Here is a 16271-nt window from a genome sequence, read left to right as displayed (position 1 = left end):
CACGAAATACACAGTGAAACCCAGGCTACCTAAATACGGTTCCCCATCAGAGACAACAAGAATCACCTGACTCTGATTGAGAACCGCCTCAGGCAGCCAAACCTAAACACACCCCTAATCAACCACAATCCCAATGCCTACAAAAACCCCAATACGACAACACAATAAACCCATGTCACACCCTGGCCTGAACAAATATAAAACGAAAAACACAAAATACAATGACCAAGGCGTGACAGAACCCCCCCCCTCCTAAGGTGCGGACTCCCGGACGCACCTCAAAACCATAGGGAGGGTCTGGGTGGGTGTCTGTCCATGGTGGCGGTTCAGGCTTGGGACGTGGACCCCACTCCATTAATGTCATAGTTCCTCCCTTACGCGTCCTGGGATAATCCACCCTCTCCGCCGACCATGGCCTAGTAGTCCTCACCCAGAACCCCACTGGACTGAGGGGCAGCTCGGGACAGAAGGGCAGCTCGGGACAGAGGGGCAGCTCGGGACAGAGGGGCAGCTCGGGACAGAGGGGCAGCTTGGGACAGAGGAAGCCCAGCACTGAGAGGAAGCCCAGCACTGAGAGGAAGCCTAGCCAGGCAGTTGAATCAGGCAGATCCTGGCTGGCTGGCAGGTCTGGCAGATCCTGGCTGACTGGCGGATCTGGAAGGGTCTGGTTGACTCGCGGATCTGGAAGAGTCTGGTTGACTAGCGGATCTGGAAGAGTCTGGTTGACTAGCGGATCTGGAAGAGTCTGGATGACTCGCAGATCTGGAAGAGTCTGGCAGATCTGGAAGAGTCTGGCTGACTGGCAGATCTGGAAGAGTCTGGCTGACTGGCAGATCTGGAAGAATCTGGCTGACTGGCAGATCTGGAAGAGTCTGGCAGATCTGGAAGAGTCTGGCTGACTGGCAGACCTGGAAGAGTCTGGCTGACTGGCAGACCTGGAAGAGTCTGGCTGACTGGCAGACCTGTAAGAGTCTGGCTGACTGGCAGACCTGGAAGAGTCTGGCTGACTGGCAGATCTGGAAGGGTCTGGTTGACTCGCGGATCTGGAAGAGTCTGGTTGACTAGTGGATCTGGAAGAGTCTGGTTGACTAGCGGATCTGGAAGGGTCTGGTTGACTTGCGTATCTGGAAGGGTCTGGTTGACTGGCAGTTCTGGAAGAGTCTGGCTGACTGGCAGATCTGGAAGAGTCTGGCTGACTGGCAGATCTGGAAGAGTCTGGCTGACTGGCAGACCTGTAAGAGTCTGGTTGACTCGCGGATCTGGAAGAGTCTGGTTAACTAGCGGATCTGGATGAGTCTGGTTGACTAGCGGATCTGGAAGGGTCTGGTTGACTTGCGTATCTGGAAGAGTCTGGTTGACTGGCAGTTCTGGAAGAGTCTGGCTGACTGGCAGATCTGGAAGAGTCTGGCTGACTGGCAGATCTGGAAGAGTCTGGCAGATCTGGAAGAGTCTGGCTGACTGGCAGATCTGGAAGAGTCTGGCTGACTGGCAGATCTGGAAGAATCTGGCTGACTGGCAGATCTGGAAGAGTCTGGCAGATCTGGAAGAGTCTGGCTGACTGGCAGACTTGGAAGAGTCTGGCTGACTGGCAGACCTGGAAGAGTCTGGCTGACTGGCAGATCTGGAAGAGTCTGGCTGACTGGCAGATCTGGAAGAATCTGGCTGACTGGCAGATCTGGAAGAGTCTGGCTGACTGGCAGACCTGTAAGAGTCTGGTTGACTCGCGGATCTGGAAGAGTCTGGTTAACTAGCGGATCTGGATGAGTCTGGTTGACTAGCGGATCTGGAAGGGTCTGGTTGACTTGCGTATCTGGAAGAGTCTGGTTGACTGGCAGTTCTGGAAGAGTCTGGCTGACTGGCAGATCTGGAAGAGTCTGGCTGACTGGCAGATCTGGAAGAGTCTGGCAGATCTGGAAGAGTCTGGCTGACTGGCAGATCTGGAAGAGTCTGGCTGACTGGCAGATCTGGAAGAATCTGGCTGACTGGCAGATCTGGAAGAGTCTGGCAGATCTGGAAGAGTCTGGCTGACTGGCAGACTTGGAAGAGTCTGGCTGACTGGCAGACCTGGAAGAGTCTGGCTGACTGGCAGACCTGGAAGAGTCTGGCTGACTGGCAGACCTGGAAGAGTCTGGCTGACTGGCAGATCTGGAAGAGTCTGGCTGACTGGCGGATCCTGGCAGACTGACGGCTCTGGCTGCTTCATGCTGACTGACGGCTCTGGCTGCTCCATGCTGACTGGCGGCTCTGGCTGCTCCATGCAGATTGACAGCTCTGGCGGCTTCTTGCAGACTGACAGCTCTGGCTGCTCTATGCAGACTAACAGCTCTGGCAGCTCCTTGCAGACTGGCAGCTCCTTGCAGACTGGCAGCTCCTTGCAGACTGGCAGCTCCTTGCAGACTGGCAGCTCCTTGCAGACTGGCAGCTCCATGCAGACTGGCAGCTCTGGCTGCTCCAAGCAGACTGACACTTCTGGCTGCTCCATGCAGACTGACAGCTCTGGCTGCTCTATGCAGACTAACAGCTCTGGCAGCTCCTTGCAGACTGGCAGCTCCTTGCAGACTGGCAGCTCCATGCAGACTGGCAGCTCTGGCTGCTCCAAGCAGACTGACAGCTCTGGCTGCTCCATGCAGACTGGCAGCTCTAGCTGCTCCATGCAGACTGGCAGCTCTGGCTGTTCCATGCAGACTGGCAGCTCCTTGCAGACTGGCAGCTCTAGCTGCTCCATGCAGACTGGCAGCTCTGGCTGCTCCATGCAGACTGGCAGCTCAGGCTGCTCCGAACAGGCAGGAGGCTCCGACAGCGCTGTAGAGGATGAAGGCTCTAGAAGCGCTGAACAGGCGGGAGACTCCGGTAGCGCAGGAGAGGAGAAAGGCTCCGACAGCGCAGGAGAGGCGAGGCGTACTGTAGGCCTGATGCGTGGTGCTGGCACTGGTGGTATTGGGTCAAGACACGCACAGGAAGCCTGGTGCGGGGAGCTGCTACCGGATGGCTGGGGTGTGGAGGTGGTACTGGATAGACCGGACCGTGCAGGCGCACTGGAGCTCTTGAGCACCGAACCTGCCCAACCTTACCCGGTTGAATACTCTCGGTCGCCCTGCCAGTGCGGCGAGGTGGAATAGCCCGCACTGGGCTATGTAGGCGAACCGGAGACACCGAGCGCAAGGCTGGTGCCATGTAAGCCGGCCCAAGGAGACGCACTGGGGACCAGATGCGTAGAGCCGGCTTCATGGCATTTGGCTCGACGCTCAATCTAGCCCGGCCGATACGCGGAGCTGAAATATACCGCACCGGGCTTTGCACCCGCACTGGGGACACCGTGCGCACCACTGCATAACACCGTGCCTGCCCGGTCTCTCTAGCCGCCCGGTAAGCACGGGGAGTTTGCGCAGGTCTCCAACCTGGCGTAGCCATACTCCCTGTAAGCCCCCCCCAAGAAATTTTTGGGGCTGATTCCCGGGCTTCCATCCACGTCGCCGTGCTGCCTCCTCATACCAGCGCCTCTCCGCTTTAGCCGCCTCTAGTTCCTCCTTGGGGCGGCGATATTCACCAGGCTGAGCCCAGGGTCCTTTTCCGTCCAGTTCTTCCTCCCATGTCCAATTCTCCAAGTGGTGCAGCCTCTCCCACTGAAGCTGCTTCTGTTTCCTCTCCTGTGGCTCCTGCCTGTTAACACGCTGCTCGGTCCGTGTGTGGTGGGTGATTCTGTAACGGCGTTCTTCGTTTGTCGAAAGAGAGTCGGACCGAAATGCAGCGTGTTGGTTACTCATGTTTTTAATTAAAACAAATGACGATACATGAAATAACTTATAAATACAAAAACAACAAACGGAACGTGAAAAAACCTATACAGCCTGTCTGGTGAACACTAACACAGAGACAGGAACAATCACCCACGAAATACACAGTGAAACCCAGGCTACCTAAATACGGTTCCCCATCAGAGACAACAAGAATCACCTGACTCTGATTGAGAACCGCCTCAGGCAGCCAAACCTAAACACACCCCTAATCAACCACAATCCCAATGCCTACAAAAACCCCAATACGACAACACAATAAACCCATGTCACACCCTGGCCTGAACAAATATAAAACGAAAAACACAAAATACAATGACCAAGGCGTGACAGAACCCCCCCCCTCCTAAGGTGCGGACTCCCGGACGCACCTCAAAACCATAGGGAGGGTCTGGGTGGGTGTCTGTCCATGGTGGCGGTTCAGGCTTGGGACGTGGACCCCACTCCATTAATGTCATAGTTCCTCCCTTACGCGTCCTGGGATAATCCACCCTCTCCGCCGACCATGGCCTAGTAGTCCTCACCCAGAACCCCACTGGACTGAGGGGCAGCTCGGGACAGAAGGGCAGCTCGGGACAGAGGGGCAGCTCGGGACAGAGGGGCAGCTCGGGACAGAGGGGCAGCTTGGGACAGAGGAAGCCCAGCACTGAGAGGAAGCCCAGCACTGAGAGGAAGCCTAGCCAGGCAGTTGAATCAGGCAGATCCTGGCTGGCTGGCAGGTCTGGCAGATCCTGGCTGACTGGCGGATCTGGAAGGGTCTGGTTGACTCGCGGATCTGGAAGAGTCTGGATGACTAGCGGATCTGGAAGAGTCTGGTTGACTAGCGGATCTGGAAGAGTCTGGATGACTCGCAGATCTGGAAGAGTCTGGCAGATCTGGAAGAGTCTGGCTGACTGGCAGATCTGGAAGAGTCTGGCTGACTGGCAGATCTGGAAGAATCTGGCTGACTGGCAGATCTGGAAGAGTCTGGCAGATCTGGAAGAGTCTGGCTGACTGGCAGACCTGGAAGAGTCTGGCTGACTGGCAGACCTGGAAGAGTCTGGCTGACTGGCAGACCTGTAAGAGTCTGGCTGACTGGCAGACCTGGAAGAGTCTGGCTGACTGGCAGATCTGGAAGGGTCTGGTTGACTCGCGGATCTGGAAGAGTCTGGTTGACTAGTGGATCTGGAAGAGTCTGGTTGACTAGCGGATCTGGAAGGGTCTGGTTGACTTGCGTATCTGGAAGGGTCTGGTTGACTGGCAGTTCTGGAAGAGTCTGGCTGACTGGCAGATCTGGAAGAGTCTGGCTGACTGGCAGATCTGGAAGAGTCTGGCAGATCTGGAAGAGTCTGGCTGACTGGCAGATCTGGAAGAGTCTGGCTGACTGGCAGACCTGTAAGAGTCTGGTTGACTCGCGGATCTGGAAGAGTCTGGTTAACTAGCGGATCTGGATGAGTCTGGTTGACTAGCGGATCTGGAAGGGTCTGGTTGACTTGCGTATCTGGAAGAGTCTGGTTGACTGGCAGTTCTGGAAGAGTCTGGCTGACTGGCAGATCTGGAAGAGTCTGGCTGACTGGCAGATCTGGAAGAGTCTGGCAGATCTGGAAGAGTCTGGCTGACTGGCAGATCTGGAAGAGTCTGGCTGACTGGCAGATCTGGAAGAATCTGGCTGACTGGCAGATCTGGAAGAGTCTGGCTGACTGGCAGACTTGGAAGAGTCTGGCTGACTGGCAGACCTGGAAGAGTCTGGCTGACTGGCAGACCTGGAAGAGTCTGGCTGACTGGCAGACCTGGAAGAGTCTGGCTGACTGGCAGATCTGGAAGAGTCTGGCTGACTGGCGGATCCTGGCAGACTGACGGCTCTGGCTGCTTCATGCTGACTGACGGCTCTGGCTGCTCCATGCTGACTGGCGGCTCTGGCTGCTCCATGCAGATTGACAGCTCTGGCGGCTTCTTGCAGACTGACAGCTCTGGCTGCTCTATGCAGACTAACAGCTCTGGCAGCTCCTTGCAGACTGGCAGCTCCTTGCAGACTGGCAGCTCCTTGCAGACTGGCAGCTCCTTGCAGACTGGCAGCTCCTTGCAGACTGGCAGCTCCATGCAGACTGGCAGCTCTGGCTGCTCCAAGCAGACTGACACTTCTGGCTGCTCCATGCAGACTGACAGCTCTGGCTGCTCTATGCAGACTAACAGCTCTGGCAGCTCCTTGCAGACTGGCAGCTCCTTGCAGACTGGCAGCTCCATGCAGACTGGCAGCTCTGGCTGCTCCAAGCAGACTGACAGCTCTGGCTGCTCCATGCAGACTGGCAGCTCTAGCTGCTCCATGCAGACTGGCAGCTCTGGCTGTTCCATGCAGACTGGCAGCTCCTTGCAGACTGGCAGCTCTAGCTGCTCCATGCAGACTGGCAGCTCTGGCTGCTCCATGCAGACTGGCAGCTCAGGCTGCTCCGAACAGGCAGGAGGCTCCGACAGCGCTGTAGAGGATGAAGGCTCTAGAAGCGCTGAACAGGCGGGAGACTCCGGTAGCGCAGGAGAGGAGAAAGGCTCCGACAGCGCAGGAGAGGCGAGGCGTACTGTAGGCCTGATGCGTGGTGCTGGCACTGGTGGTATTGGGCCGAAGACACGCACAGGAAGCCTGGTGCGGGGAGCTGCTACCGGATGGCTGGGGTGTGGAGGTGGTACTGGATAGACCGGACCGTGCAGGCGCACTGGAGCTCTTGAGCACCGAACCTGCCCAACCTTACCCGGTTGAATACTCTCGGTCGCCCTGCCAGTGCGGCGAGGTGGAATAGCCCGCACTGGGCTATGTAGGCGAACCGGAGACACCGAGCGCAAGGCTGGTGCCATGTAAGCCGGCCCAAGGAGACGCACTGGGGACCAGATGCGTAGAGCCGGCTTCATGGCATTTGGCTCGACGCTCAATCTAGCCCGGCCGATACGCGGAGCTGAAATATACCGCACCGGGCTATGCACCCGCACTGGGGACACCGTGCGCACCACTGCATAACACCGTGCCTGCCCGGTCTCTCTAGCCGCCCGGTAAGCACGGGGAGTTTGCGCAGGTCTCCAACCTGGCGTAGCCATACTCCCTGTAAGCCCCCCCCAAGAAATTTTTGGGGCTGATTCCCGGGCTTCCATCCACGTCGCCGTGCTGCCTCCTCATACCAGCGCCTCTCCGCTTTAGCCGCCTCTAGTTCCTCCTTGGGGCGGCGATATTCACCAGGCTGAGCCCAGGGTCCTTTTCCGTCCAGTTCTTCCTCCCATGTCCAATTCTCCAAGTGGTGCAGCCTCTCCCACTGAAGCTGCTTCTGTTTCCTCTCCTGTGGCTCCTGCCTGTTAACACGCTGCTCGGTCCGTGTGTGGTGGGTGATTCTGTAACGGCGTTCTTCGTTTGTCGAAAGAGAGTCGGACCGAAATGCAGCGTGTTGGTTACTCATGTTTTTAATTAAAACAAATGACGATACATGAAATAACTTATAAATACAAAAACAACAAACGGAACGTGAAAAAACCTATACAGCCTGTCTGGTGAACACTAACACAGAGACAGGAACAATCACCCACGAAATACACAGTGAAACCCAGGCTACCTAAATACGGTTCCCCATCAGAGACAACAAGAATCACCTGACTCTGATTGAGAACCGCCTCAGGCAGCCAAACCTAAACACACCCCTAATCAACCACAATCCCAATGCCTACAAAAACCCCAATACGACAACACACTAAACCCATGTCACACCCTGGCCTGAACAAATATAAAACAAAAACACAAAATACAATGACCAAGGCAGTGTAGTTTAAGGCTGGAGTTGAATTTACTAAAGATAAAGTTGTCAAGAGTATTTGGTTTGAAGTAGGAACAGAAAATTAAGTGAATGCCTAAATCTATACTTTTATGAGTGCCTACTGTATAGGGAGGAGAACTTAGGGGAGAATCTCAATTTCAGTTCCTTGTCTACTCGCTGAAAAGATTTGGCATGGGTCCCCAGATCCTCAAAAAGTTCTACAGCTGCACCATCAAGGACATCAACCACCCGAGCCACTGCCTGTTCACCCCGCTATCATCCAGAAGGTGAGGTCAGTACAGGTGCATCAAAGCTGGGACCGAGAGACTGAAAAACAACTTCTATCTCAAGGCCATCAGACTGTTAAACAGCCACCACTAACATTGAGTGGCTGCTGCCAACACACTGACACTGACTCAACTCCAGCCACTTTAATAATGGTAATTGATGGGAAATGATGTAAATATATCACTAGCCACTTTAAACAATGCTACCTTATATAATGTTACTTACCCTACATTATTCATTTCATATGCATACGTATATACTGTACTCTATCATGGACTGCATCCTTATGTAATACATGTATCACTAGCCACTTTAACTATGCCACTTTGTTTACATACTCATCTCATATGCATATACTGTACTCGATACCATCTACTGTATCTTGCCTATGCTGCTCTGTACTATCACTCATTCATATATCCTTATGTACATATTCTTTATCCCCTTACACTGTGTATAAGACAGTAGTTTAGGAATTGTTAGTTAGATTACTTGTTGGTTATTACTGCATTGTCGGAACTAGAAGCACAAGCATTTCGCTACACTCGCATTAACATCTGCTAACCATGTGTATGTGACAAATACAATTTGATTTGATTTTGATTTGATTTGATTTGAGCATCCTGACAGGTTGCATCATTGCCTGGTATGGCAACTGCTCGGCATCTGACCGTAAGGTGCTACAGAGGGTAGTGCGTACGGTCCAGTACATAACTGGGACCCAAGTTTCCTGCCATCCAGGACCTATATAATATGCGGTGTCAGAGGTAAGCCCATAAAATTGTCAGAGAGACTCCAATCACCAAAGTTTTCTCTGCTACCGCACGACAAGCGGTACCGGAGCACCAAGTCTAGGACCAAAAGGCTCCTTAACAGCTTCTACGCCCAAGCCAGAAGACTGTTGAACAATTAATCAAATGGCCACGGGACTATTTACATTTACACCCCACTCTCCATTTGTTTTGTACACTGCTGCTACTCGCTGTTTAATATCTATGCATAGTCTCTTCACCCCTACCTACATGTACAAATTACCTCAACTAACCTGTACCCCAGGACACTGACTCGGTACCCCCTGTATATAGCCTCGTTATTGTTATTTTATTGTGTTACTTTTTACAATTGTTTTACTTTATTTTATTGGTAAATAATACTCTTCTTGAACTGCACTGTTGGTTAATGGCTTGTAAGTAAGCGTTTCATGGTAAGGTCTACAACTTGTTGTGTTTGGCGCATGTGACAAATAAAGTTTGATTTGATTTGATCCACACAAGGCTACTAATAGATAGGCATGAATTGGGGGTGTGCACACACATCATTGTGGTGAATTCCACGTAGAGTGGAGTGAAACAACAACAAATAGGGAGGGGAGGGCACTGACACTGACAGCTTGCTGATAGGGATGACACTGACAGCTAACTAGCATGCTAGCTAATGTTATCTAGCTAGATTATAGCTAGTAATGTTATCTGTTATTTTCGACAAAGACAAGGGGATCAATTCTTTTGAGTCCTTATGCCATAGCTAATCTTCTAGCTTTTGACACCAGATGATGTGTATAAAGATAAGCACATGTTGTAACTTTACTTGTGATGTCTGGTGGTTTATTCACATATAGCATACAGCCTAACATGATACTTTTGTGTGATACAGCTAGCTAGCATACAGCCTAACATGCTACTTTTGTGTGATACAGCTAGCTAGCATACAGCCTAACATGCTACCTTTGTATGATACAGCTAGCTAGCATACAGCCTAACATGCTACTTTTGTGTGATACAGCTAGCTAGCATACAGCCTAACATGCTACTTTTGTGTGATACAGCTAGCTAGCATACAGCCTAACATGCTACCTTTGTGTGATACAGCTAGCTAGCATACAGCCTAACACATACTTTTCTGTGATACAGCGGTACCGCTACACTCAGATGCCTCCGGATGAATGTGACCTACCCATGATGCTCTAGTGATGACCTTGTACCCAGGCAATGATAAACAACAACACATTCCATCTTCACTCATAACACTGGCTATGGCTGGTTCTGGAAATAGTTTGTCATAAGCATTTAGGGAAAACTTTGCCATCTAATGTTCTCTCCAAAGGGTGCTCTTGTATCCACTACCAGTGAGAATCTGTGCTGAAGAGAGGTAGAGGAGGAAGCTTATGTTTCTGATTGCATTTCATACTCAGTACATAATCATCAATCATACAAGGAAATGACTGAGAGACACATACATTACATACTGTATAATGGTTGTTATGAGCCCTTTGTTGGTCACACAATAAACCTATTTTCAATGGTATAGCTACCATCACACAACGCAGATGCTAGCATACAGGGTTAGTTATCATAATCTTTGAGCACACTGTTCATGCAACTACACAACATTATTATTTGGCTAACTAGTGTTCTATAAAGACATAGCACTGGCGGCCCGGCAATGTGTATACCATAAAATTAGGAATTTAATAGGATCGTATGTATGCATGCACTGTACAGGTGATGGGCCAAGTGCATTAACATGTGTTGGTGGCATGCTACTGACCACCCAGGTTTTGCCCTTTATGTCTCAACCCATAAGGCCTACATGCCATATCCAATGCATACAGTCAAAAGAACACGGATGCTGAAATACATGGGTAGGTAAATGAAAGGTATGCTGTGTTAGAGCACAGGCAGGGTTCTAATCAAAAGGGGGCCTGGACATCCCTATAGTAACTGATATATCATTTAACCCCAAGTCAATTGGGAAATCTAACTCTGAGCAAATAGTGGAGTAGATTACACCTGTAGGCTTTTTGTAGATTGTAAAACATTTTATTCCACTTCTTTATTGCAATATAACCACTGCCTCCGCATCTGTACATCTGATCTCACGCAACACAGCAGTCCTGTAAAACACATGACAAAAAAGTAGAGTTAGTTCATTAAAAATATTGTACACTTTCAAAAAAAAGGGTTCCAAAAGGGTTCTTTTGCTGTACCCATAGGATAAACTTTTAGGTTCCAGGTAAAACCCTTTGTGGTTCCATGTAGAACCGTTCTGGATTCCATGTAGAACCCTCTGTGGATAGGGTTCTACATGGAATCCAAAACGGTTCTACCTGGAATCAACAAGGGTTCTTCAAATGGTTATCCTATGGCGACAGCTGAAGAACCCTCTTTAGTTCTAGTTAGCACCTATTTTCTAAGAGTGTAGGTGGAATCCTAGCTTGAGATTTATGTGCTTTGACTTTTGCTCAAATCATGCTGTGATGTCAGTGGGAGATTTATGGCAGAAATTATGTGTTGATATGATTCAGTCCCGTCTGTCATGGCTCCAAATCCAACATCAACATATCCTAGTGATAGGATTCCATGACTTACATTCACTATACTTGAATGAATGTGTAGACTGCACTCTGAGCCCAGTTGTTCAGTGTGCCGTGGTAGAACACATTTACTGTGTTGACGGTTACAACTGCTTTCTCATCCAGTCTCCGGTCATCACACAGCGCAGAATTCCTGTAGCAGACGCAACAGACAGAGGTAGATGTAAAGTGTGGTAAAACAGTTGAATAGTGATTCCTGTCTGTAATGGCTGTATACAAACAGTTGTTATAACCATCATAGATCAATGTTTAACTTCTAGACCGATACATACTCAAGCATTCTCCAGAGAGACAAAGCAAGACTTGTGTAGGGCCACGGTGTCACTCTTCTCTGTCATATTCAAAGAAGATAGTCTCGCTTTCCAGCAGCTGTTGGTATGGCCCTGGATCTCCCACTACATCCGGGAACAGTAGCTCCAGGAGTTTGTGGAGATGGCTTTGAAAAATAAATGACATATACAGGCAGTTATAACATTTGAGTAATAACGATTCCTAAAGCAATGGGGGGAATAATTACCATACATTTGGATGGAATAGCCCCCTTTCTTCCACTTAGGGAACCGAATCATGGACCTGGGTTCTCCGGCTGCAGTGGTTACCTCAGGCCTGTCTGCATTCTCGTTGTAGTGAATGGCTGCAAGGAGAAGTCTGTAAGACAACATGTCAGACATGTAAGTGAACATCACAATTATGTTTAACATTCACATTGACCTCCGCCAGCCAGTAACCGTCTGACAGTTTCTCTCCTTCCCAGGGACATCAAGTTTTTCCACGCGGCTGGATAGACGCAAAATAACCGACAGAGTATTACACACACTTGTTGCCTGTGCAGTCCCCCCCTCATACCCACACTTACTGAAACATGAAAATTGAACAACTACATACATTTAACCACATGACACCCATCGTAGTAGTTATTAATGTCAGGCATCTCCTCCCTCAGGAACTTCTGGATTGAGAAGTGTTGATCTGTGATAATGGAGCCGATGCTGACATCTGCCTCCTCCAAAAACAATGCTCCTCAGCAGTCCCTCCTTCTCCGTTCTCTGACTATTGCCAACCTCTTTGCGCTGTGGAAGAGATTAACAGTATCATTGGCAATGTTTCCCTCAATCTTTGTTAGGCTGGGCACAGAGCCTCCCAAATCAGTATTGCCATTACCAACATGGCACTGAAAAGGTACTCCATGGAGGAAAAGCAAGTTACAAGTCGTACATCAAGCACTCTGTAGTTGACCATGGTGTAGGACCCTGTTAGATGTTAAGAGTATGAGATCAATGTCCGCCCAACACAAGAGAATTGTTGACATTTGTATATACATGCGTATGGTCAAGTATGCGTAGGACATGCAGTCATGTGTGCCGTTTGCCACGTGGAATTCAAAAGTGGAAAGTAAAAGTAAAGCAAATATGTTTTACGAACCAAATGTTGCACAGTGGCCTGGCTAGTCTGCTGTCATATCCCCTCCAAGATCCAAAGGTTTCACGACATACTGCTGGACGACTCTGACTTCCACTGCTAGTATATGGTTGGAAGCAGGACCGTTTTCTGATGTCTGCAAAACATCGATTTAAGATATGGTCTGCACTTTTAGCGGATTCAGGAACTGAAACAGAAATAAAGCACGTAAAAAAAGTAGTTCAGCATTATGGGCTTACATTAAAGGTATTACGTTACAGTACAACATGTATTGCTTTACCTTGTTTGTCTGAGCAAAAGAAGAGCCTGTGAAAGCAATAGCTGCAGTTAGGTGGAGGTTGCCTGCAGGGTTGGCGGACACATACGGCTGACTCTTCCACGTCGTGGTGTGGTCGCAGTGAGGGCATATCTGACAATGGAAATCAGGGTGCCTTTGAACCGCTTTGTGATGCTCCATGTTCTGGTACAAACCGGACAACAGTGGAAAAGCTGCAGCAGACATGTGAACAGGTATGTCAGGGACTCTGCAATAGTGATTAAAAAAAGTTTAGGTGCACTTTCTCCACTGTCGACATTAGTCGACATGTAGTATTTTGGCACAGCAAGGCAGTTCACTGATCAAATGGGTCAGTACAACAACACACTCACCCCTAAATTGCCATTGCATGCTCACGATAGTGTCATCTTACAGTTGGCCATCGCAGACGGTGTCCGTGTCATCATCAGGGTTATAACTGGAGTATGGAGTCATCGCTAGAGTAGTCCACTCTTGCCATTTTTACTGGAATGGAAGGAGATAAAGTTTCAGGCATGCACACCAGTGTTGCTGTATTGCAATAGACGCTCTTGTATTTTGTCTGGAAAAGGGTGGCTATAAATGATGCAGAAAGACTAAAGAAGCTCACCCTTGCTCCTCTTTTGTGGGGATGCTTGTACAGAGAAATCACAAGCCTGCAGTGGGTCTGTCTGGCAGCCGATCTCTCGTGTTCTAGAAACCTGTAAATATATTTGTATATTCTACAGTTTTGGATATGTTTTACCCTAAACCAAATAGTTGGTAGCTAGCTAGCTAACTTGAACTGAACTCGCTTCATTAAGACGTTTTGATAACATGCATTTATTACAGCTAGCTAATCAACTAGCTAGTCAGCAGTCAGCTTGCTAGTCAAATAGCTAATATCATTAGCTAGCTAACTAGCTAGTTACTTGCATTTCTTGTAATGATGTAGCTAACTAGAAGAAGCAAGTCGAGAATTGACATTTGATATGCTAACTAGCTAGTTACTTGCATAAAGATTTCTTGCAATGATGTAGCTAACTAGAAGAGGCAAGTCTAGAATTGACATTTGATCTGCAAACTAGCTAGCTGAGAAGCTCTCTTTACTTACACCATCCAGGTAGATGGTTGGAACAACATCTTCATTGAGTCGAATTTTGAAAGTCCATCTCTTCCGGCAAGTAATTCAAAAAGGACTCCCAGGTGAAATGCGCATTGCAGACTGAAGCGCGTACAGTTTCTTCCGACCCTTCCAAGATGAGGAAAGTCCTCCACTGATGGTCAACATGAGGATGGAGACCTCGTGAGGGTAAATCATGCAAACCCCGGTCTTTGATTTTGCGACTAGAAACCTTACACTCACAAACGTCTACAGCTTAAAACTGATAGACAAATGGATGAAGTGAGACACATAAACATGGACAAAGTTACAAACAGAGGTCCCCACAAGGATAGGAGAACCAACCCACCCATACACACACACACGCACACAGACAAACAGATAGATAGATATTGGAAAATAGCTGTATAAAGCAGGAGTAAGAACATGTAAGGCTGTTTGGCTCAGTCGCGAATAGGAATAACTTTGCCGGTGTTTCTAAAAGATTTTTAAATGAAAATAATTTGCACTCATTTCAAAGACAGTTTGGATTTGTCACGTCATGCAAATATATCATATTTTGACTAAAATTATGAATTATTGACTTAAATCGTTGTTCAACATCATTGGTATGCTCTGGCCATCGTCTTTCTGCTCAAAAAAGTGAATTTCTACAGGTGTGGGCGTTTAAGTACCTTACTGTACTAGATTTCCAATAAAATGGGCAAAACTTTGCTAGGACTGTCTGGGAGTTGTCTGAGTAGGGAGGGGAAAACTGAAAACTGTCTGGAGGAACTGGCAGAGAGGTTTGGAACTCACTTTGTGATCGACCCAATAACCGATTTACCACATGGTGATGTCACCATGGAAAGCCTAAACTCCTGCCCATGCAAACCTTCTGATGAGAAGGTCCTGTGAAGATTGTATTTTCAACCAGCAAGTAACATAAAATAACATTGATCAAATTGTTTCACACTTTTACAGTATACGTTTCATCAGCTGTTGTACAATATTATATAAAACACAGAAAAAATAGAATTTGACTGCACTGGGACTTTAACTTTTCATATTGTACAGTGCAGACTGCACTACCTAATGGAGCTACAAACCATTGTAGTTAAGGCTGGAATGGTTGCATATTGAGTGAACGAATGTGCATATAACAAAATACACTACATCAGACTTGAGCAAAGCCCTACTTAACCTAATGTTTGATAAACAATTCACTGTAAACATATTGTATACAGTAGCTCAACAATAAAGGGATCAAAAGTAGTCAGTTTACTGACACAGCAGGCTCATATTAAACCCATTTGACGAAACCTAATGAAGTATTCAATACTAAGCAAAATACACTACAATGGAGGTATAACATGATTTTATAAAGATTTAAACACCTACATATGTATGAGAGATGCATCCAAACCAAGATGAACAGCCTGATTTGATTACAGTGTTGACAGGCAGGACAGGAGAGTTGAATATGGTAAATGTAAACACACAAACACAGACACACACAGAATGAATATCATATCCTCAATGCCCCAGTCAGGGCCTCAGCACCTGTGAGAAAATGGGCTCTACTTTTAGAGTGATGATACCCATGTAAACACACACAGAATGAATATCATATCCTCAATGCCCCAGTCAGGGCCTCAGCACCTGTGAGAAAATGGGCTCTACTTTTAGAGTGATGATACCCATGTAAACACACACAGAATGAATATCATATCCTCAATGCCCCAGTCAGGGCCTCAGCACCTGTGAGAAAATGGGCTCTACTTTTAGAGTGATGATACCCATGTAAACACACACAGAATGAATATCATATCCTCAATGCCCCAGTCAGGGCCTCAGCACCTGTGAGAAAATGGGCTCTACTTTTAGAGTGATGATACCCATGTAAACACACACAGAATGAATATCATATCCTCAATGCCCCAGTCAGGGCCTCAGCACCTGTGAGAAAATGGGCTCTACTTTTAGAGTGATGATACCCATGTAAACACACACAGAATGAATATCATATCCTCAATGCCCCAGTCAGGGCCTCAGCACCTGTGAGAAAATGGGCTCTACTTTTAGAGTGATGATACCCATGTAAACACACACAGAATGAATATCATATCCTCAATGCCCCAGTCAGGGCCTCAGCACCTGTGAGAAAATGGGCTCTACTTTTAGAGTGATGATACCCATGTAAACACACACAGAATGAATATCATATCCTCAATGCCCCAGTCAGGGCCTCAGC

General features: G+C 48.4%; 2 protein-coding genes across 7 annotated transcripts in view; both read right to left on the bottom strand.

Moving 5' to 3' along the window:
• LOC135547053 (Krueppel-like factor 12) overlaps positions 1-16271 on the bottom strand; it is a 197009-nt gene that overhangs the window by 142614 nt on the left and 38124 nt on the right. The gene's annotated exons all lie outside the window — the stretch shown is intronic.
• LOC135547051 (paternally-expressed gene 3 protein-like) lies at positions 3753-15608 on the bottom strand. 5 transcript variants are annotated; one of them, XM_064975643.1, is made up of 10 exons: positions 14030-15608; positions 13547-13637; positions 13290-13422; positions 12922-13165; positions 12645-12828; positions 12108-12292; positions 11745-11870; positions 11495-11658; positions 11218-11355; positions 3753-10742 (listed from the first exon to the last, which is right to left on the bottom strand). In XM_064975643.1, exon 10 carries the CDS (start codon positions 6909-6911, stop codon positions 5208-5210), a length of 1704 nt encoding a protein of 567 aa, XP_064831715.1. In that variant the 5' UTR covers positions 6912-10742; positions 11218-11355; positions 11495-11658; positions 11745-11870; positions 12108-12292; positions 12645-12828; positions 12922-13165; positions 13290-13422; positions 13547-13637; positions 14030-15608; the 3' UTR covers positions 3753-5207. The 5 variants fall into 5 exon arrangements, with proteins under 5 accessions (XP_064831715.1, XP_064831714.1, XP_064831717.1 ...); XM_064975642.1 differs by having other exon boundaries at positions 13547-15608; XM_064975645.1 differs by having other exon boundaries at positions 12645-12777; positions 13547-15608.

Source organism: Oncorhynchus masou, chromosome 10 (genome assembly GCF_036934945.1).
Source record: "Oncorhynchus masou masou isolate Uvic2021 chromosome 10, UVic_Omas_1.1, whole genome shotgun sequence".
Lineage (NCBI taxonomy): Eukaryota > Metazoa > Chordata > Actinopteri > Salmoniformes > Salmonidae > Oncorhynchus > Oncorhynchus masou.
Note: the sequence above shows the minus strand (reverse complement) of the source record. Positions and strands in the feature narration are given on the sequence as shown.

Coding starts and splice junctions, on each gene's coding strand:
- LOC135547051 (XM_064975642.1), bottom strand. CDS start 6,911: ATGGAAGCCCGGGAATCAGCCCCAAAAATTTCTTGGGGGGGGCTTACA.